Source organism: Elaeis guineensis, chromosome 12, assembly GCF_000442705.2.
Source record: "Elaeis guineensis isolate ETL-2024a chromosome 12, EG11, whole genome shotgun sequence".
Lineage (NCBI taxonomy): Eukaryota > Viridiplantae > Streptophyta > Magnoliopsida > Arecales > Arecaceae > Elaeis > Elaeis guineensis.
Window position 1 is genome coordinate 12,500,814 of NC_026004.2, and position 23,714 is coordinate 12,524,527.

A 23,714-nucleotide genomic window follows, 5' to 3' on the forward strand; every position below is an offset into this window, starting at 1 on the left:
GCCTCTGTTTTGAGTCTCATCTCGGCCTGTGGCACTGAAAAGAGGTCCAAACTAAATCTCTCACACCGTTCTCACTGGCCTAGCCCATTATAGCCCTACCCATAGGCATTGCTCGAAATTCTGTCCCTACCATGTTAAAGGTCGAAGAATTATAGATTACAACTAATATCGTTATCCCCATATTTAATTGGGATTATGAGAGAAAGCATAGATAAAATTGAAAAGATGAATGATCTTTATCTATTATTTAATTTTAAATTTTTTTAAAAAATAAATAAAAAAGAAGGAATTGTATATCCACTTGGATCCATCTTCAGAATAACACAAAAAATGATAGATAGAGCATATGAGGGATACGTTTCTATATTGATAAAATTACTCCACATTAACTTTTTGACAAAATTCTCACTTTTCACTTTTGCCCACACTTCTTTACTTTATCATTATATATATATATATATATATATATATATATATATATATATATATATATATATATATATATATATATATATATATATATATATTACTTCTACTATCTATTCTATACTATTAAATTTTATTATTAATTATTTTAATTTTAACATATAATTTTTTTAATTATAAATAAATAATTAGAATTATCTCTTTTTTATTTATATTCACTATTTTTTTAGTTAACTAGTTATATAAATAAATAAACTATTTAAATTAAATTAAAATTAAATATTATAAAAATTTTATATAATTATAAATTACTAAGATTATAAGTTTATATATTGCTATACTTCTTTAGTATTGATATATTATAAATTAATAATAATAATTTTTTTAATCAATTGGCAGTTTAGCAAAAATATCATTAAATATTATTTATCCTTCCTTTAATTCCTTCTATGTCAAATAAAGAGTGAATTTTCATTCACCCTTTCATATTTCATCAAATACATGGAAGGATGAATAAGAGATTCATCCATCCTCTCTTCCATCCATCATTCATCTCTAATCCATCATTTCTTCAATCCACCTGTCCTATCAAATAAAAGTTAAAAAGGATCAAAAAATAATTTTCATCAAAATAATCATATAGAAGGGCAAATTAGTGTTCCACCAAAAAAAAAAAAAAAAAAACAAGAAAAAGACAAAAAAAAAAAAAAAAGAGGAAGAAGAAGACAAAGTAGGGAAGTCCCATCGGTCGAGATGGATTTAGCTTGGCGTCCAGGTACTCTGTTTGAAAGGCCAGCTACATTATTCATTTGATAAGGATCAACTAGTTTTAAAGTAAGAAGGAAAGAAACAGTGGAGGGGAGTTACTTGAGATCAGAACCATCACGAGTTCACGACCGTGAAAATTCGGGATTTATAGCTCCATTTGAAGTAAGTTTTCTTGCACAGAATTGTAAGGATCAAAATTCCCCATTTTAGTTCAACATTTCCTCCCCGTTGCATAACTTCTCCCCAAACCCATGCTTTTTTTGGTTAAAATGGATATGAGAGCATATTTTGTCGCCATATAAGATTCTCTGGCATCCAAAGAGGACCGATATAGATTATGTGATGGTGGGTGACATCTCCCCTGTCCATATCTGCTAGAAATCCTATAACAATGAAAAGCAAAGATCCAACATGATCTCCAGCGACTGCATATAGAATTATAGTTCCAGTCCACCATGGCATCTATCACATAAGCAAACGTGCCTTGATAGAGTGACTAGAAAATTATTTGATTTCTAATCTTATTTTAGGACAAAATTAATTGGTTTCTTTAACCATCATTTTTGTTTTAGGTAATTTAGGAATTTTGAAATAAATAGTTCTGGCTATTTATTCATGGTTATCGATACAAGTGAGTTTCCTTTATATATCAATAGTGGATAATCAGGCAAATGAACCCACTTGAAAGTCAACGACCCCCCTAAATTAATGAGAAAAAATCCGAAGCCTAAACGAATATCTCTGCTTATCTCACAGCGTTAAAGCCTTTCACATAGCCACACAGGTAGGCAACCTTAGCCTAGGGGCTCCACCCTTCATAAATCCATGGTTAATGCTAACCTAAAATAATTACATTCAATCTCTTCTTATCTTAAAGGAGATAAAGGGAAAAAACTGCCATCCAAAATTGAGAATATAATTATATGAAGTTACTTATACAGTGGAAAGAAAATTTTTTAATAGCATAAGGAGCATAGAAAAATTTTCATCTTGGTTAAGATCTGAGCCCGGAAAGATTTGCATCCTACCGAGCATTTGTCAATAAGTCCTCGTCATCTTGGGTGATGTATGTAATCCAAAGCTCCTTTCCAAATATTAATTTAGATGAAAGTTGATGACACAATATCAGCCAGCACTTCCCAATATCTTTTATCTTCTTAAATGGGTGCTCACCTAGCTAGTGTCTTCCCTTCATTTTTTTTTTCCTAAGCAAATAACGACATTATCACCACCACTCATAATCTTATCAATATCTAAAACAAGAGTTAATCTGGACTTTTACTCTTTAATAATTAGTCGATCAAGATCTCCAAATATTTTTACGTTGATCTGGACCTTTTTAACCTTCTAACTTGACCAATATTAATGCATGGAAAATTGAGAACAAGATGGCTAATGTTTACAAACCTTAAATACCACACCCCGTCACACTGCACTAACGTAAGTGCTGACCGGAGCAACCCAAAGGTTCAGGTTGTGTTTTTCGTGCGGCATAATGATTGTTCATTCTTTGTGATGTTAATTATTGGATTGTACTCCAAAAAAAATATAATCCATATCTTTCACCTATCTGCACAGCTCTCAAAGCGGATAGTATGCCATCCAATGGTCGATAAGGCGAAAGATGAACAATCATTCATTTGCATGGAAGGTACAATCCAAACCCTTAATCAAAACCATTCCCCATAGCCAGAAGGCCAAAAAAATTGCTCCCCACACAATTACACATTTTAGATTTTTTTTTAATAATAACACATTTTAGAAACTTACTGCCGGCCTGCCACTTTTTTTGCCACCACTTGTTATGTTCTTCTCCTTCTTCTTCTTCTTTTTTGTGGTAAACCAAACCCCCTCTACGGAACTCAACAGCGATTGCTTAGACCACCAAGAATGCTAATCCTCAACCTCATCGATAAATACTCCGATGGCCAGTATCCCACTGGAGCTCCTCATTAGAATGGTGAAGTCCAGCAAGAGTGCGACCACTTACCTCCACCTCCGTACTATCAGCGACTCCTCACTTTCTGTCCTCTCCCCTCAAACCCACCACCTCCTCCCTTAGCCCCCTCTCCTCATGCTGTCTCCCTTCTTGTCATTATCTTTGACCAATTTTTCAGCTTTTCCTCCTCAATCCACCACCTCCATCAAGATCAAGTTTCTACCATCACTTGCAGCAAGTATTGCTTTGTCTCTTCCAGTAGTTGGCTCATCCTTATTGAGACCATCTTCACCACCTCCCTTAATTCCCATCATTGATGCTGAGATCTCTCTCCCCCAGCTGAAGCATCCCAGAGACCTTTTAGCCACTCGACCCACTGTACAACACATTCTCGAATCATCATCCCATTATAAATCTATCGAAGTGAAAGTAAAGAAGATGTGCTCGACCTCGATCTACAATATGTGGTATGTGTCTTTCTCAAATCTAATGATATTCTTGATTATTTCTATTGACTTTATATAAGTACTCAAAATCTATCCAGTATATATTCGACGTTGGACTAAACACACGTGCATATGTCCTCCATATTCCCCCCTCTCGTTTAAGCTTTAACTTTTTTATGAAGTTAAGAGTCCAAATCCAATCAAATATAATTACAAACATCGAGGTCAGTCCATGGTTAGTCTCAAAGGGTTCATACTATAGTGTCGCTTAATCCACATATATCATGAGTCTAACCTATTTTAACACCATTTGTAGTAACTTATGAGGCCTATGAGAACAATATGGGTATGTATTTAGTCCTACACCAGTTATGTACTAGGAGTTGGATACTTATATAAGATCAAGAAATTTAAATAATACCTTATGTCTGATTTTTTTGGATGAAATCTTGAATTGTTACGCACAGTATTGAAGCAAATCTAATTAATTTGATTTGATTGGATTTAAATGTTGAGCTTGACAAAGATAATCAGTCTTAAATGAAAGAAATGTGTGAGGAGCCACAGGAGCGTATATTTAGTTCTACATCAACTATCTAAATTAGATAATTCTTAGATACTTATACCAAATTAAAAAAACCTAAATAACATTTTAATGAAATAGCCTTTTTGGATATCAAGGTTGTTACATCTTGTATCTATAGGATACTGGTCAAATTATTATGATATCATTTTTTCAGTAAAAAATTATGTATATCTCTTTAAAATTACCATGGTTAAATAAAATTCAATTGCATATTGCCATCCTATATTTAACTATAAATGGAGAAGAAACATGCATCCGGTTAGTACCTCTGTTATGTTGCTGTTTGTCTTTCACTTTCTCTCATTTTCTTCATATCCCACTTCACATATTCCGACTTCAAGACAGAATTGCAAGCTGTCTAGAGCACTACTTTTCCAGATGAGCTCCAAGCTTCATGCAATTTGCATCATTTTAATGGTTCAGATGATCTTTCTTGTCCTAGCTATTTGTAACTTTCATCGAGCTTTTCATCTTTATAGTTGTAATCCCCCATGATCTCACTATATATATTTTATTTTCTATAACCATTTATCTTGACCAACATAAATGAGGTCACCTTGGTCTTTCTAACGATCGAGACGCCCCAACTTTAAAAGCCTTGGATTAAATTAATTTCAATCAAAAAAATAAAAAAAGCCATTAATCAACAGGTCAACATTCCCTCTCATGTGTGATGCACAGGTCTCTATCCTAGCTTGTGACGACATGCAGATATAGAAAAATTATTGGCTAGACCAAGCATTGGTAGATCAAAGCAAATCTTGGAGCATATGCACGGTGGATAACGTGCAATCAATAATTTGTGCAATACAAAGATTAATGTGGCGTGTTATCCATCGTAGGATTTAGGTGGTCTATTTGGGCGTGGTCCACGTAAGAATTTCTTTTTTTGCGGCCCAACATCAATGTTCCATTACCACATGTTGTGCATGCCTCTATCCTAACTTGTGACGACCCGCAGATACGGAGAAACTATTGCCTGGACCAAGCCCAAGTAGGTCAAAGCAAATCTCCTAAGGAGATCAGAGCAAATCTCGGAGCATATGCACAGTGGATAATGCCCAATTGGAAATTTGTGAAATTGGATTAATGTAGCGTATTATCGACGGTAGGATTTGGGTGGTCCACCTGGGCGTGAATTTCTCCCTTTGCGGCCCAACATCGATGTTCCATTGCCACTTGTCGTGGGTTGCTTGGCGATTCAGTGTCGCCAATGGTACCAATACCATCGTGCCATATGGACTAGAATTTTCTTGGTACTATTGTTGGGTCCGTAGTATTACTCCGTATCCCCTGGCAAGGAGCCGTTATCGAAACTTCTGCTGCCCTTTTCCTCACCACCGCGCGCTGCGCGTTTATATTCTCTCTATTTTACACAACCCCCTCCCCCCCCCCCCCCGTCCACTTTCATTGAACGCAAGCACCAGCGAGAACCCTAACACGGAAGGAAAACGGGCAAAGAACTTCGCATCCTCATCGAAAGGCTTCATGACGCGCCCAAAGACCAAGCTCCCGCCGGAGATCCTCGAACTCATCGGCAGATCCGGGAAGAGCGCCTCCGCCTACCTCCGTTTCCGGGCCACCTGCAAAACCTTGTTCTCAAACCTTCCCCCTCACCCCCACCATCTCCCCCTTCAGCCCCCTTTCCTGATGCTGCCCCCTTCCGCCGCCGGCGGTCGCCGCCGGTTCTTCAACCTCGCCACCTTCTTCACCCATGACCTCCCTGAGGTTTCCGACATGACTCGCGGTAAGATCTGCTTTGGCTCTTCTTTTGGATGGCTAATCCTTGTGGACTACAGTTTTAATCCCTCCCTCCTCAACCCCTTCACCGGGGCCGAGATCCCCATCCCTCGTCTCGCCAACATCCCGGGCTTCTTCAATATCGTACCGCTGGATGTCCCTGTCCCACAACTTCTCGCATTGTTATCTGGTTCCCATACAAAGAACATAAAGGAAGAAGAAATCGCGGACATGATAATCCACCAGGCTGCACTATCTTCGGATCCTGCTCTCGATCCGCATGCTGTCGTGCTCATCTTTATCAAAACCTACGGCCCCTACCATTGCTACTACTGTCAACTGGGAGACGCATCATGGACCTGGATAGAAATCCCCAGCAACCCTATATATTTTCTTTACGACTTCTTACCATTTCGGGAGCGGCAGTTCTACGTCCTAGTCTGCGATGATAGGCTGGTTGGCTTCGACTTCAGGAGCCTGCCTGTGAGGGTGACAGTGGGAAAAGTTAGAAGCATGCCCAGATGCAGCACGGCGTACTTGGTGGGTTCGGCCGGGGAGCTCCTGCTGATCAGCGAGGATTACAAACTTTCCGACGCGTATGACAGGATTATGAGGTTGTTCCATGTTCATAAGATCGATCTGAACGATCTGGATGATGCGCAAGGGTATGTGCAACTGGATCAAGTTCATAGCATTGGCGATCGGGTTGTGTTCCTGGGACCCGGTCACTCTTTCTCCATCTCGGCTCAAGATTTTCCTAGGTTTAGAGGAAATTGTATATACTTTGCTGACAGTTACAACAAGCAAGCAGGCAAGGAATATGTCAGGGTTGACTGCATCGAGGTGTTCAGCTTAGAGGAGTACAATACTGAAGATATATTTGTTTTTAACGAGGTGGGGAAGATTGAGTTGCCGAGTTATAAGCCAAAGATGCCATGGTTGGTTTCTCCCAATCTTACCAAGAGGGATGCTTGATGCAGTAGAAGTTTAGGTTGCATCCTTTTCAATATTTGTGTCAAGTTACTGTGTTCATCGTGCAATATTTGTGTCAAGTTACTGTGTTTATCGTGCAATATTTGTGTCAAGTGAATGTGTTTATCGTGCTTTCAAGGATCTCGTTTGGGGTCCACTGTGAACTGCATTCTCCTAATTTCAATGTATGAACGTGTTTTATGCCATGTTCGTTGGTTGCCCTTTTTCTTTTCTTTTTTTTTTTTTTTCTTTAGTGGGAATTATATTTTTAATACATTTCTGTGTCAATGGAGCTTGTGATTCATCCAGCAACAATCATTTTTATTTGAATTAATCATTGATATTTGATGAGGCATAATCAGGATGATGTCTTTCCTCTCATGATTGAGGCATGTGCCTGAATTCAAGTTGACAGTCTCAAACAAATAAGAAGTTATATTGGTTTCCATCAACTTGTGGCCTTCTTAGATTAACAATATTCTTTGTCGTTGTCCTAACTTGCTAAATGTTTGGATATTTGCTTTATTGTTGTTTTTAGGCAACTATAATTACCATCCAATGATGCTTTATTTGGTTTCGATTCTCACAGTTTGTGCTGCGTAGACTTATGTTCTAATTTCAGCTACCTAGCATGTCAAAGCTTAGAAAATTTCCCCACTCTTGCCAATGGCACCTTCACTGTGAACTTACTGATACATACAAGGGAGGTGGTAATTGGATATTTAGGGAAAGAATCTAGCGCTTTGTATTTTCTAGTTTTGTTCTAGTAGTTGCAAATGTACCTTGCAATAGTAGGAGTTTAGAGGAAGTCAACTGAAACCTTTCAAAAATATATCCTCACAAAATATATAGGAAATGCATTGTGGATCTAGTCTCATGAAAGGTCGGCAGTTCCTTTTCTACTCCAGTAGAAAATGCATTTATTTCAACTATTGGGATGTCGTGTATGTTTGCATGTTTTGAAAAAATTCTAATTCCATTCTCTCATCAATTTTATGATGGCATTACTACGTTGGAAGACATGAAACAACTGATGAAGAGTAATTTGATGGAATTCTACCAACGTTTTGTGCTGTATTTGGGAATTTCTGGATCATATATATTTTAATTTGATGCAACAATTCGGTGTTTATTTTGTCCTTACAAATAGAAAAATGCATTTATTTCAACTATTGGGATGTCGTGTATGTTTGCATGTTTTGAAAAAATTCTAATTCCATTCTCTCATCAATTTTATGATGGCATTACTACGTTGGAAGACATGAAACAACTGATGAAGAGTAATTTGATGGAATTCTACCAACGTTTTGTGCTGTATTTGGGAATTTCTGGATCATATATAATTTAATTTGATGCAACAATTCGGTGTTTATTTTGTCCTTACAAATGTTAATAATTTTGCTGTGCTGTTTATTCCATTGCTTAATGCATTAGCTGGTCTTCTGGTTTTCTTATTTTCATTAATAAATTTATGCATATGTCTGAAACTGAAATTATCACATAATTTAATTTATATCTTAGCATACTTATATTAAAATGGAACTTGCTTATACCGCATTCTCCATTATTATTCATTTGACATGGACTTTCATTCATTTGTTTAAGCCTCCTTTCCCATGTTAAATAATTTTAAATTCAAAGACACATATTCACTATGCTGATTTATCATTAACAACATCTTATATTAACCTCCATTTTCAATCAAAAAATGCATATGGTTTGTGCTGCCCTTATTTATCTGGATCTTATATCCAATATTAAGCAGCTTTTGCTGTAATCTTGTTAATAATTTGATTGTTTTTGTTTGCTACTAACTGTACTCATTTTTTTGAGCAAAATAATTGTGTTCATTTTGAAAAAGCCTCATTTGGTAGTTGAAGAAGGTTGTTCATGCATGATCCAACAATTTGATCATGCATATGATTTTTGCACCACATTTTGAACAGGTGAAGTTAGGTGGATCCTATAATATATGTTAGCTTTAGGCAGTTGATTTCTAATGATTTGTGTTCACCTTGCCCTTGTGTTAGTTTGTGGGTTTTTACTCCGGAGCAGCAACATACATTTACATTGAACAGTATATGATGTTATTTTCTGATAAAAATGTAAAAATATAGTATTTCAACAATGCTTCATGTAGTTGAGCTTGTGTTACTAGAAATTCTTTTTTAAAAAATTGGCTTATATATGCCAATACATTCTACATATTAAATATTATAAGTATATTATAGCTTGATTTGATATCTAAGAAAATGGTGAGGGACGACACTGTGTTCTATTACTACTATTTGTATCTTTTAAAAAGAGAAAGAGCTTGCAATGAGATCATTGAGGGTTATCTAATCGATTATCAATTTAATACAGACAGACATATAAAACATATACACATATAAAAATATTATAAAAATATAAATACTAAAAACTCAAGCTATCGAAGAATAAGCTATTCATGATTGTAATCAAAGGAAATCTCTTAATGCAATAGACTAAAAGCTCAAAGAAAGATGACAACTAAATTCTTTGGAGGATATAAAAGTATCAAAGAAAAGTTCTTTCTTAATCTACTAATATGTAATGTGAAAGGTTATCAAGTTAGCTTCACGATCTCAACCTCAAAAGCTAGAAGGCAGAAGCACATATTCCTATTTAATTAAAAGAAAATGATATGTATGTTCTTACCATTCCAACCACCAAGTTGCCCATATTACAACACCAACTCTTTTTTCTATTTTTTTCCCTTGTTTTGAGATAGAATCTTCCAAAATCCTTCATCCATACAACTTTATGAGAATCTTATATTGCCTTATGAATCTACTTCTACCCACCTTGCATGTTATATTCTACTTTGCATATATGTATATATATATATATATATCACACGTGGATGACTCTAGTGTGAGTAGAGCTCTCTCTCTCTCTCTCTCTCTCATGCAGGCACAAAGCTTGCATATATATGTTAAGCTAGTTTCCATATTCTAAAAGCATCTTAAGTATAGAGCATTTCTAAAGTACATTAATAAATTGAAGTGGAATAAACATTCTATGAAGTTAGCTCTAATGCTACCCTGTTGAAGGTAGCTGATCGAATCATAATCACTTCAATTAAATAAAGAGAAAGAGTAGAAGAGGATAATAATGAATAGTCAGTAATATTTTTCATCCTTTTACTACTTGTTCCTTTGCAAAATAACCTTTCATAGGATCCTATATTGATACATATATAGTAACCCTTCATGTATCCCTTGCATGAAAGCATCACTAAATCCAAATGACATATCTCATGAATAGTTGCATCCAAATAACATATAGATTCTAAGAGGCATGAGGTAGAAACTCTAAGAAGCATATTCATGAACCTTCGACACTTTTAATGATCTTAGATTAGTTGACCTTTTTACCATGCTATATATGTACATAGGATTGATGATATAAATAAAACTAATGCATGTATGAATCAAGTGTAATTTCCAACACCCCACTTAGGCTTGATTCTTCAAAACATGCAACTTGAGAGGCTTGAGCAACCTTGTCATCTATTTTTACCAAAAAAAAATCCATAGCTATCTCCATTGGGATGAGCAGCTTGTGATGATAAACTCTCTGTACAATTCCTATATTTGGATCATGATCTCCAAACACTATTTCCTGTTTTTCAAGCTTCTTCAACCTTTTTGTCTTGGCCAACATAAAAACTGAAACCTCAATTCATACTGATCTTCCATCGAGATATCCAATGTAATTAAAACCAGCACGATGCATGTGTTCGGACAACAATAGTCCAGTCTCGCTTACCATGCATTAATGGAAGGTCGCCTTCGCACTACACTGCATCCACCTCAGCGGGCGCCCACGAGATCCGTGCACCACTCCCAAGCAAAACAAGATGTTGGCTTGTATCATAGCCCTCACAACTGAAGAAATTATTGATTAGAACAAGCTACCACCTAATAACAAACCAATATACAATCAAAAAAATAAACCTTTTCCCATTCAAAATAGTAAAAATAATTTTTTTCATTTAAAATCTTTAAACAAAAATAGATAACTGTGTACCTTTTTATTATATATTGATTTGTTATTGGGTAGTGCAAGGTATACGTGGTAAGCTTGTCCTAACCAACAATTTCTCCTCACAACTATTCTGCATCATAAAGCCACGTGCATGAGTCCAATTTTCTCATGCCATATAAGCTAAGGACATCTTTGTAACAGAACCGCGTTCCACAGTATTACTTCTTGTCCCAAGGACCGCTGCTCCTCCCTCCGTAATGAGACACATGTAGGAATTCTACTACAACTTCTCTCTCCACCACACGTTGCACAATTACACTCCTCCTTTCATGAGCATGGATCCTATGCCATGCCGTGCCGTGCACACTATAGTTTGCAGTATAGCTGTAGATGATGGCTATAAAAAAAACCAATGGTCATCAAATAATGGGTGCACAAACACGGCCATGCCATATATACTGCATGTGTTGTTTGATAGCTATTCATCCTTTTATAACGATGATCTAAAATTATACCATATTTTGTAGTACCAATTGCACATCATTCATGCTCATTTTTTATACCCCCCCTCCAAACAAAACCCCTATCCAAAATAAATAAATAAATAAATAATCTTTAACGAATCCAAACACTAGTATCTAAGGTACATATTGTATCTTTTATGTGAAAGAATGATTGATCTTCTTTCATAGTATGAACCGTCGGATTGTATTTTGCATGACTTCAAAGCATGATATTTGCTTCGTGATCTATACCAATAGTTTGAGGAATTTAAAAGCTATACAAATTATGATCCAATGATTGACATCATGAAAAATAACCGATCATTCTTTCACATGAAGGATACGATCCAAACCTAAGCGTCACAAACCCTAAAGTACTAATAATAGAAGGAGAGTAGAAAATTAGCTCGCAAGCTTGAGGATGCCTTCAGAGACCAAGCTCCTGCCATGGGATATCTTTGAACTCATCGGCAAATTTGGGAAGAGCACCATTGCCTACCTCCATTATCTGGCCACCTGTACATCATTGTTCTCCACCTTTCCCCTTCATCCTATTCACCTCCCCTATGAGCCCCCTTTTTTGATGCTGCCAGGCACCCCCGTTGGCTCGTTGCTCGACATCGCCCTCTCCTCCATACATAACCTCTCTCAAGTTCCCAACAATGCTTGTAGTAAGTGCTACTTATCCTTTTCTTTTGGATGGCAATTCCTTATCGACAAAGAATTTACTCCCTTCTTCCCTACCCATTACTGGGCTAAGATGAACAAAAACCATGTGGGGTGGGCACTAAAAAAAATTATGTGGCAGGTTTTATCATTTGCTATATTTCTCTTAATATTAATCTTAAAGCAGAAACCTAATAATCAAAGACAACTACTACTAATAGAGTCATTAATCTCATAATTAAAAATAAAAAAATATGGTATTATCTTTCGTCGTCATTTTTATAATTTTTTTTTTATCGATGCATACTACATAGCCAAGCAATATACATCAAACAAATTAATCATCAAGCAAGTTAATACATACCTTTAGATAAATCTATACATATTTTTTAGAATATAAAGCTCATCACAGTTTGTGGCTAAATAATATATACTTAATAAATTAGTCATCTAACAATCCGATACACACTTTCAAGTAAATTGATATATAATTTTTTAAATATTATATTCCTCGGTTCATACTATATAGTATGGTGATACACATTCATTGACTTTCTGATATATACTGCAAACTTATTTGATATATATCCAGCAATAATTCAATATATATCTCTAAGTAAATTGATACATCATTTTCAGAATATGAAGTTCATCAATATATAGTATACGGTCAATATATTTAATAAATTAGTCATCTACCAACCCAATACACACCTCTAAATAAATTGATATATAATTTTTAAAATATTATGTTCATCGGTGCATGCTACATGATATGGTAATACACACTCATCAATTTTTTGATATATGCTACAAGCTTTTTTGATATTCAATACACATTATTTTTAGAATATATTTTTATTTAAAATATATATTAGATCACTACCATATGTGTATCAAAAAAGCTTACAGTATATATCAGAAAATTAATGAGTGTGTAATACCAGACCATGTAATGTGTACTAGTAAATATAATATTAATTTGCTTGGAGATATATATTAAGTTGTTGGATATTTGATTTGCTAAGTGTATATTATCTGATCATATATTGTGTCTTGATGAATTAATTTATATTCTGCAAACTATATATCGATTTATTTGAATATGTGCATTGACTTGCATTATAATTAATTTATTTAGTATGTATCATATAGCCATATATTATGTACAGATAAAAAGTATGTATTAAAAATGAGGAAGAGAGAATGCTATATTTTTTTTTAAATCATGGGATAGATGACTCCATTAGTAGAAAAATTTTTGACTTTTATATTTATTTTTTAAAATTGATGTTAAAAAAAAATATAGCAAACTATGAAATCCACCTTATAATTTATTTCTCTAGTGTCCGCCCTATATAATTTTTGTTTCGGCTAAGATCACCCTCCCTTCTCTCGTCAACATCTCTTTCATACCATCAGTTGCTGCCGATGAAGCATGATATTTTTGATAGATTTTGCACGGATATTTAAAGATTTCTGATATGATCTAGATTCCTTATGAAGTGTGACAATGCATTTATCATTTAAAATTTGCACAAACAAGGTATTTATTGGATGTTGGTAAATCAATAGTTTAATATGCTTCCAAATTAACACATAAAAAATACCATAATGCACACACATACGTAGACATAAATACATGCACACATATATATGTATGTATGTATCTATGTATATATGTATATTTACGCGCGCGCGCGCGCACATATATATATATATATATATATATATATATATATGTATGTATGTATGTATGTATGTATGTATGTATATTTATACACAGATATATGTCTACATACATACATACATACATATATATATATATATATATATATATATATATATATATATATATATATATATATATATAGACACACATCTGCGTACACATATACACACAAAAGATAAATAAATTTTATATTCAGATTCAAATCTGATCTAAACTCTTTGGACCAAATCCGAAGCCTGATCGAAGTTGGCTAATCCCAAGGCCGGTTCCAACCCTATCTGCTGGACTAATTGAAAAAGGGTAACAAAATCTGTTGCTCCAGAAAACTGCGGGATGATAGCTAACTTCTTGCTCTCCCTGCCGGCCGCTACTGGCCCTCGCTGCGCCCTCCGCAACAGCCACAGCAGCCGTACAGCCGGCGGCGGCAAGCACATCCACCGCCTGCTCTCATCCCTCGACACCGCCGCCGACCCTTCCGCCGCCGACCGCCTCGTCCGGAAGTTCGTCGCCGCCTCCTCCAAGTCCGCCGCCCTCCACACCCTCTCGCACCTCCTCTCCCTCTCCTCCCGCTTCGCCCTTCCCGTAATTCCCCGTTTCGTTCTCCCTTAGATTATCCACTGTTACAAGATATTTTCGAAATTGAAGAAACCTTTCATTTTTGTGTAGATTTATAGAAGGGTCAGCGAAGCTAATTGGTTCAAATGGAACCCCAAGCTCGCTGCAGCCATGGCCGCCGTGCTTGTGAACCAGGGCCGCGCCACCGAGGCGGAAAGCCTAATCTCCGAATCGGTCTCCAGGCTTAATTCCGATCTAGAGATCTCCCTCTTCTACTGCGACCTCATCGAGGCCTTCTCCGAGCGCGGATTGAAGGACTTCGCTCTCGATTTCTACTCTCGTTTGCATGAAATCCCGTGCTCTGTGAGGAAGCCCTATGAATCGATGATTAAAGCCCTCTGCTTGATGGGATTGCCGGTTGATGCCGAGGAGAAGCTAAAGGAGATGGCTTTTTTGGGATTCAGGCCTTCCCCTTTTGAGTTCAGGCTGGTCATGCAAAGCTACGGGAAGTCGGGGTCTTTCGCAGAGATGAGCAGGGTTCTTGGGATAATGGAGGATGCCGGGTTGGCCATCGACACGGTTTGCACCAATGTTGTTCTTTCTTGCTATGGTGATCATGGGGAGCTCGCCAAAATGGTTTCTTGGATTAGGAAGATGAAGAAATTGGGTATTGGTTTCTCAGTTCGGACGTTTAATGTTGTGTTGAATTCATGCCCAACAATTATTTCAATGGTACAGGATGTTAAACATATTCCTCTTTCAATTGCGGCTTTGGTCAAGAAGGTGGAGGAGGATTCTCTGTCGCTAGATGAAGCATTGCTGGTAAGGGAGCTGGTGGGTTCATCAGTTTTGGTTGACATTTTGGAGTGGTCTCCTGATGAAGGGAAGTTGGACTTGCATGGGTTTCATGTGGCTTCAGCGTTTGTGATCTTATTGCAGTGGGTGGAGGAATTGAGAATAAGGTTCAGGGTGGATGAAGCTGTGCCCCTGGAAATCTCAGTTGTTTGTGGATCGGGCAAGCATAGTGATAAAATTGGGGAATCTCCGGTGAAAATGCTGGTTTCAGAGATGATGTTTCAGTTGAATAGCTCGATGAGGATAGATAGGAAGAATGCTGGTAGATTTGTTGCACGGGGAAAGGCAGTGCGGGACTGGCTATGCCAGTAATGAACTATCTAACTCAATCCATTTGACAGCTTATGCTGCTGTGGGTCATAGGTGCATTATCTTATCCTATAAATCCTTGATTTGCTTGTAAGCTATGGTAATTGATTATTCTGATTCTTAATCTTTCATTTCAGACCATTTCTCTCTGAAATGATGCCATATATGGATGATTAATAATCACAGTAGCATGTTAGAGATCATTTTACTGCTTCCATGGACCTGTTTGTTTTCTTCTTCTCTTGCTCTAACGCATGCTAGGTTTGTCTTCATATGCTCTTCTGTATCATAAAATAGCACTGCATGAGTAATCTAGCTAGCAGGTTTTCTCCATGGAACTCATGTGATGGTCATGAGTAGGTTGCATAGCCTGATTTGCAGCCTACAACATCAGCTAAAACCAAATATTTCCTGTCAGTTATAACATTGAGCCAAATCTCTGAAAACATAAAATAGAGTTGTCAAAGTGTGCAGCTCCTCTTCTTCTTCTTTTTCAAGTTTTCCTATTACCTGCAGCCATCAAAATAGAATGTTCTCTTGTTCATTATAAAATGACACCATGCAAATAGATCTAGCTAGCAAGTTTTCTGAGTGGAACTCGTATGATGGTCATGAATAGGTTGCTTTGCCTGATTTGGAGCCTATGATATCAGCTAAAACCAAATATTTCCTTTCAGTTATGACGTCAAGTCAAATCATTTGAAACATAAACAGACTTGTTGAAGTCATCAGCTCCTCTTCCTTCTCTTTATCAAGTTTTTCTATGACCTGCACCCATGAAAATAGCCAGTGCAATATATCTCATTTTAGATTTATCACTTTCTCACCATAGAAGAGTCAATGTATGTTGTAGAGTTATATCGTTCTAGCATCAACTAAACAGTCACTATATCTAGCCTGACATTGAAAAACAGTCTTCTCCCATATTCCCTTTTCTTTTATAAACTATTTAACAAATTTGATTATTGGCAAATTGACAATTTTAGTAATTTCTGTGGAACACATAGAAGAATTCTGCTTCATATAGGTGCAGGACTGGGTCATACCTAATGTGTTCTTCACAAATTTGATGGCATATTAAGTGAAAGGATTACAAATTCTATAAGGACCTATTCAAAATATTTCCCTTCATGAACAATATGAAACTGTTGTTAATACTAGTATTCAGTTTGTGGGATCAACATGATCCATTGATGAAGTATTTTATAAGTAGCCAAGATCTTATCAGAGATAAAATACTCTGAATTTGATTTTTTTTTAATCAATTTTGTTTTTTTTTTATGAATTGATAAACACAGTACCATAATTATGGATGTATCTATGTTGCATTATCATCTAGAATATTATCTGGAAGAAGAGGGACAAAGGGTTCTCCCATTATTCATAAAGGTTTTCCATTAACCATCCTTCATACATAAAAAAGAATCAGCAAAATAAATATTTCTCAACACCATAGATTCACTTTCACCACAGTTTCTTAAACATGAATGGTATAGTGACTAATATTACACTCCCAATTTAGCTATCCACAGAGTGAAAGTGAACTCTTGGCATACATTGCTTATTTAAACAGAGACTTGCTTCCAAACAGCAAACTTAAAATATACATCATAACATTCCACTGAACAAACCAATATGTAGATGTTCTGAAAGCAAACACCATGGTAACAGAAAATAGAAGACCAGAGGTTCTGCATATAACTCACAATGATCTGATTATTTGAGCCACTGAAATTGGGTCGCAGATGATCCAGGAGTGGAAGAAGAAGGACCTGATAGAGACAAAGTGATGGAAGTTGAGTTTTTGATTAATGTGAGGGCGCAATTCTATGTGGTTTGCTAGATAGCAGGCTGCAGGGGCTGGTTAGTTTGTAGGATTGGAAGAATCTTTTTTATTGGTTTGCTCACCGGTAGGACCGGTTTGAGGGGTCAGCCCAGTAGCAGTTGGTGACTGAGAGGTAGACCATCCAGCAGCTGGTTCAGCAGTTGATGTAGCATCAGAATCTGGTTGATGGTTAGGCTCAGTAATTGGACTTTGTTGTGGTTTTGACTGGTCATTAGGAGCAGCTGTCTGAGGGTTTTGCTGAGCATTGGAGCTTTGTTGAACAGCTGACGGAGCACTTTCTTTTGGTTGAGATGTTAACTGAGTACCTGTTTCTGTTTGGAAGTTGGGCTGAGTATTTGGAGTAGCTTGTTGAGTTGTAGACTCGTTCCCAACAAAATCTTCTTTACTTTTATATGGAACATCTGAATCTGTTTGAGAATCTTGCAGGGTATCTGAACCTGGTTGTGGATTTGATGTAGTAGGTGTTGTTGATTGAGCATTCAGGCCTTGCTGAGCCTGTGGCTGGCTGTTGGAATCTCTTTCAGAACTTAGGTCGGTAGTAGTACTCTCTGGTTGAGGACCAGACTTCCTAGTATTGGCTACTGGAGTGATGGTCTCAGCAGTATTGGCCAGTGTCTGGCTACTAGGAGTGGCTTGTTGAGGTGTAGGCTGGTTGCCAGCAGATTCTTGTTTAGCTTTTGATGAGGCATTCACATCTGTTTCAGAGCTTTGCTGGGTATTTTGACTTGGTTGTGGGTTTGATGTTGTTGATGTGGCTGACTCAGCATGCATATCAGGCTGAGGCATTGGCTGGGTTTTGGGATCTTGTTGAGGGCTTATGTTGGTAGCTGGTGGAGTGGTGGTCTCAGCAGTAGGGGGTGTACTCAAGGTAGGTTGAGGAGCAGAGGCTGGTTGAGTAAACTTCACATCAGGTGCTGTCTGATCTGGTTGAGTGGCAGCATGAAAAGTGGCAGCTGGTTGTGCGGTCAACTGTGAAGTAGAAGATGATATAGGGGTAGACTCAATGGTAGGAGTCTTTGATGTAGTCTGAACTGGTTGAACTGACAATTGATCACTGGTAGCAGGTTGAGTAGTAGTCTGTGCTGCTTCAGGTACTGTTTTAGCTAGCAAAGAAGATTGAGCAGATCAATTAATTGCTTGTAAAGAATATATGCAGTCATTGTCTACATCACAGGTTGACTTACTTGGAGATATTGTGCTAGGCTTGGTGGAATGGTTGGCTGATTGAACGCTTGGCCATTCTGTTAAGGCTGGTGGAGCTAGTTGTTTTTCCGGCTTGGTAACAGAGCCTGGTCCTGTGGCTGGCGGAATAGTGGACTCAGCTTCAGGGGTTGACTGAGTGGGAGGAGCTTGTTGAGATCTTGATTCAGCTGGAGCAGACTGAGAGCGTGGAGGAAGTTGAGTAGTAGTCTGTGCAGCTTCAGATGTCGATTTAGCTGGTGGAGAAGATTGAGTAGATTAATTAATTGCTTGTAAGGAAGATATTTCAGCATTTTCCAGTTCACGGGTTAACTTACTTGGAGTGGGTGTGGTAGGCTTGGTCGAAAGGTTGGCTGGTTGAAGGCTTGGTTGGTCGGTTGATGTTGGTTGTTTTTCGGGCTCAGTAACGGAGGTTGGTTTTGTGGTAAGCTGCATAGTTGACTTAGGTTCAAGGGTTGACTGAGTGGGAGGAGCTTGTTGAGATCTTGATTCATCTGTAGCAGATTGAGGGCGTGGAGTAGCAGTCTTTGCAGCTTCTGATGCTGATTTAATTGGTGGAGAAGATTGAGCGGACTGATTAATTGTTTGTAAAGAAGATATTTCATCATTATCTAGATCATGGGTTGACTTACTTGGAGGTATTGTGCTAGGCTCGGTGGAATGGTTGACTGGTTGAATGCTTGGCTGGTCAGTTGAGGCTGGTGGAGTTGGTTGTTTTTCCGGCTCGGTAACAGAAGTTGGTCCTGTGGTAGGCGGAATAATGGACTCAACTTCAGGGGTTGACTGAATGGGAGGAGCTTGTTGAGATCTTGATTCAGCTGGAGCAGGCTGAGGGCGTGGAGGAGCTGGTTGAGTAATAGTCTGTGCAGCTTCAGATGCGGACTTAGCTGGTGGAGAAGATTGAGTAGACTAATTAATTGCTTGTAAGGAAGGTAATTCAGCATTTTCCAATTCACAGGTTGACTTACTTGGAGGGGGAGTCGTAGGCTTGGTGGAAAGGTTGGCTGGTTGAAGGCTTGGTTGGTCGGTTGAGGCTGGTGGAGCTGGTTGTTTTTCGGGTTCAGTAACGGAGGTTGGTTTTGTGGTAGGCTGAACAGTTGACTTAGTGGGAGGAGCTTCTTGAGATCTTAATTCTGCTGTAGCAGATTGAGGGCGTGGAGCAGGTTGAGTAGTTGCAGCTTCGGGTGCTGATTTAGCTGGCAAAAAAGATTGAGCAGACAGATTAATTACTTGTAAAGAAGATATTTCATAGTTGTCTAGATCACAGGTTGACTTACTTGGAGGTACTGTGCTAGGCTCAGTGGAATGGTTGGCTGGTTGAATGCTTGGCTGGTCAGTTGAGGCTGGTGGAGCTAGTTGTTTTTCCGGCTCGGTAACAAAGGCTGGTCCTGTGGTAGGTGGAACAGTGGACTCAACTTCAAGGGTTGACTGAGTGGGAGGAGCTTGTTGAAATCTTGACTTAGCTGGAGCAGACTGAGGGCGTGGAGGAGCTGGTTGAGTAATGGTCTGTTCAGCTTCAGATGCCGACTTAGCTGGTGGATAAGATTGAGTAGACTGATTAATTGCTTGTAAGGAGATGTTTCAGCATTTTCCAATTCACGGGTTGACTTACTTGGAGGGGGTGTGGTTGGCTTGGTAGAAAGGTTGGCTGGTTGAAGGCTTGGTTGGTCGGTTGAGGCTGGTGGAGCTGGTTGTTTTTCGGGCTCAATAACGGAGATTGGCTTTGTGGTAGGCTGAACGGTTGACTTAAGTTCTGGGGTTGACGGAGTGGGAGGAGCTTGTTGTGATGTTAATTCAGCTGTAGCAGATTGAGGATGTGGAGAAGGTTGAGTAGCAGTCTGTGCAGCTTCAATTGTTGATTCAGCTGGTGGAGAAGATTGAGTAGACTGATTAATTCCTTGTAAGGAAGACATTTCAGCATTTTCTAGTTCATGGGTTAACTTACTTGGAAGGGTTGTGGTAGGCTTGGTGAAATGGTTGGTTGGTTGAAGGCTTGGCTGGCCTGTTGAGGCTGGTGGAGCTGATTGTTTTTCAGGCTTGATAGCAGTGGCTGGTCTTATGGTGGGCTGAACAGCGGACTCAGGTTCAGGGGTCGGCTTAGTGGGAGGAGCTTGTTGAGGTCTTGATTCAGGAGAGGAAGCAGGACCTGGCTGGGTGGTTGTCTGAGCATCTGGAGCTGGTTCAGTTTCTGATGCAGGAGGAACTGTTGGTGAAGTTGGCTGAGAAGGTGGAACTTCTGGTGTGGTAGTTTGAGGAGGGACTGCTTCTGGAGTGGCTGGGACAGTGGATCGAGAAGCCTGTGGTGTAGTGGCTGGCTGAGGAGCAGGAGGTTTGGCTGGAGCTCTTTCGGGACTAACTTCTGGTTGAGGAACAGCTTGAACAGTAGCTGTTGTGGGAGTCTGGATAACATGGCTTTCTTTGAGAGATGGTGTTGCATGAGATTTAGAAAACAGCAAACGAATGGAGGGCTCTTGTGATTTAGCAACATCTTCAGTATCAGCTTGTTTATGCTGCACATTAACCTCATTCAGTAATTCTACCACATTCGTCCATGAAGGCCGTGTTGAGATATTTTCCCACCATCTTCTAACATTCTTCCTTGCGTCAAAGAGGTAGCGCCATTGTTCGGAGTCTGCAAGGTAGTAGGAGTTGGGGAGATGTGAGAGATCTGCTAGAGTAAATTCATTACCTGCTAGGAACATGCTCTCGCTTAGTCTTTGTTCGTAAACATCCAGGACCCTTGCCAGCTTCTGCTCATTCTGGGCGATAAGAGCTGTGTCTTCTTCAATGAGGCCTATGAGAGGGGCAAAGGCCAGGTGGAAGACCAGTTCCCAGCTCGGAGGGTCAAAGCTCTGCTCCTCTGACTTCAGCCATTGTTCAATGGAAGCCCTTTCTAGGATATCTCTTCCCAGCAGGTATCTGTTCCCACGGTCTGCATACTTCTCTGTAATATAGCGGCATATTGCTCTGGATTCTGAGAAACAGTAAACCTCATGTTATCACTTTTAGTACTTTTGCCTGCTAGAAGTTCTTAATCTCGATCACCAGAGATCTGCCCCTTGGGACAGGATGGTTTCTGTTTGGTTTCTAAATGTAGGCTTGTTATTTAACAGATTATTACTCTCTAACTACTTGATTTTAAGATTGATCTGGTGAACTTCAAGTGGCTTCCTTTTTTCTTGCTGGATGACAAAAAAATGAGGCATGAAGGATTTGGTTAGAGGCTCATCAGAGACTTGGCAGGACCAGAGATGGTTATGGTTTGGACTTTGACATCCTGATGAATGAAATGAAAAAGAAACTCATTTAGATCAAAATTAGAATGCATTACCGGAAAGAAACGGGCTTCCATTTTCGAACCCACGGATGAGGACTTGGTTTGGGGCCTGCTCATAAAGAAAAAGACATTACAGAGAGAAGTTGCAAACATTACAAATTGGAGCCATCTAGTTTATGTGATCACTGGAACCAATGGCTCAACAAGGTGTGAGGTACTTAAGAAAGTTCTCGCTGGACTGGAGACCCAATTCCAAACTCTAAGGTGGAGATGAGCTACCTGGAGCTTGAGGAAGTCGAGGGGCATTCTTGGGCCCTCGTACATCTCATGGAGCTCAAACTCGACGTCCTTCTCATGGAGACATGCAAGCACCCTCGACACGCCTGGCAACATGGGCTTCCAACAATATACCTCCACTATTGGCGACGGTGCCATGGCTATGTTGTCACAATGGAGCACCTCTTACTGTATCTCTCTGGGCCTTATGTACATGGTCTTGGCATTAGAAACTTCATGCAGCAAGCAAAGAAGATGCTAGGGCAGAGTAAGAAAGGGTAGGATTAAGAAACGAAGGAAGAATAAAAAAAAGGAAAAAGAGAAAGGAAAAAGAAAAAGGAAAAGGAAAAAGAGAGGTAGCTTGGAGGCTTTTTGTGCATCTTATAGACTTTGGTTTCAGTGTATGTTGTTTAGCTTAAACTGTTAGATTTTCAGAAAAACCTTGAATTAGTGGATTAGCTGAGTTTGTAAAGTTAAATGGTTCTGGTGTAACACTATAACGCAGATTGGAGGCATTTTTTAAAGGCTATAGCCCCACCAACTTCAAGACCTAGGTTTTTTGGGTGTAGACAAATGTATCACCTATTTTAAAAGGAAAATCAAGTTCAAGAAGAAATAAGAAAGAGTACGGTGAAAGAGGACTTGAAGCATTGCAGTATGCATGATATTAGGTTAGATTGGATCGGTTTATGTTATAGACATCAGTGTAGCGTGGTTTCATAAGGGCCATTGTGATGCTACAATGACAGTTGTAACAGTTCTGACTTGCTCCATTACATGTTATAATGACTGTAAATTGTTGTTTTATTTAATTTTCAATTTAAAAAAAAATAGTTATTCTGTTAGCAGCTATATGATGAATATGATGTTTCTATTTTATTGCTATTATTTGTTATTCTTCATTATAATGACCAATAATAATACCCATTATAACAGTAATTATTTCAATCATGAAAATTCTAGCCAAACTTTGGACTGGACTTTTAATGGTTTGGGTTCATCAACAAAGAATGTTGGTTCAATTAGAACTTAGAAAAGCTATGATGCGCTGGTCAATCGCATAAAATATTTCTTGGGCGCATGATACTAACGTGGCAGCTCATTTCACATCTGTAATCACCACGAGTTGCATGAATTCTGTGACTCCTGCCATTAGACGTAACGAAAGAAATTTTGTGTGGCTGAATGGGCATCCTCTAGCATTCAACACTTCATGATAGCAAACTCTTGCTTGCATTCACAAAAACTATAACCGTACATCATGGCAAGGGCTTCAAAATTATGATGTTTGATGGACAGCATAAAGATTAAAGGAAAAAAGAGAGGATGCAGAAAAAGCAAAAGTCTTATGGTTGCTTGCAGCAAGCTAAAGCATCGTGGCCAGAGGGAACAACATCTATCTAAGAAAAAGAAAAATCAAAGAGTTTATATATAATTTTCTTTGCCTAGGCAACTTCTTCAACGGACTCTTAGTACAACTCATAATAAATTCTTTTCCCAACAAGAAATGCTTTAAAAAAAAATACAAAAAATTCTTTAAAAAAAAAATCTGCATGAAATTGAGCGGGGAAACTTTGTCTTCAGCAAAGCATTAGTTATTCGGATCT

The 23,714-nt window shown here is 38.3% G+C and overlaps 3 protein-coding genes across 4 annotated transcripts; 2 read left to right on the top strand and 1 right to left on the bottom strand.

Annotated features, from left to right (window-relative positions):
- The first annotated feature begins 5,329 nt into the window (after positions 1-5,329).
- Positions 5,330-6,964, top strand: LOC105055324 (F-box protein SKIP23-like). Its single transcript, XM_010937095.2, has one exon. The coding sequence runs from the start codon at positions 5,330-5,332 to the stop codon at positions 6,878-6,880; it is 1,551 nt and encodes a 516-aa protein (XP_010935397.2). The 3' UTR covers positions 6,881-6,964.
- A 7,126-nt stretch (positions 6,965-14,090) lies between these two features.
- On the top strand, positions 14,091-22,959 carry LOC105055155 (pentatricopeptide repeat-containing protein At2g17033). 2 transcript variants are annotated; one of them, XR_003802247.2, is made up of 3 exons: positions 14,091-14,371; positions 14,456-15,562; positions 17,254-22,959. XR_003802247.2 is itself a non-coding variant. In XM_010936899.2 (2 exons), the coding sequence occupies exons 1-2, from the start codon at positions 14,123-14,125 to the stop codon at positions 15,509-15,511; spliced, it is 1,305 nt and encodes a 434-aa protein (XP_010935201.1). In that variant the 5' UTR covers positions 14,092-14,122; the 3' UTR covers positions 15,512-15,711. The 2 variants fall into 2 exon arrangements, 1 of the variants encoding a protein (XP_010935201.1); XM_010936899.2 differs by lacking the exon at positions 17,254-22,959 and having other exon boundaries at positions 14,092-14,371; positions 14,456-15,711.
- Positions 15,859-22,266, bottom strand: LOC105055323 (uncharacterized). The gene is made up of 11 exons (XM_029267477.2): positions 22,111-22,266; positions 21,886-21,940; positions 20,500-21,528; positions 20,167-20,418; positions 19,832-20,086; positions 19,523-19,750; positions 19,187-19,441; positions 18,872-19,096; positions 18,539-18,790; positions 17,417-18,457; positions 15,859-15,947 (listed from the first exon to the last, which is right to left on the bottom strand). Exons 1-11 carry the CDS (start codon positions 22,264-22,266, stop codon positions 15,859-15,861), a joined length of 3,837 nt encoding a protein of 1,278 aa, XP_029123310.2.
- Positions 22,960-23,714: the final 755 nt, after the last annotated feature.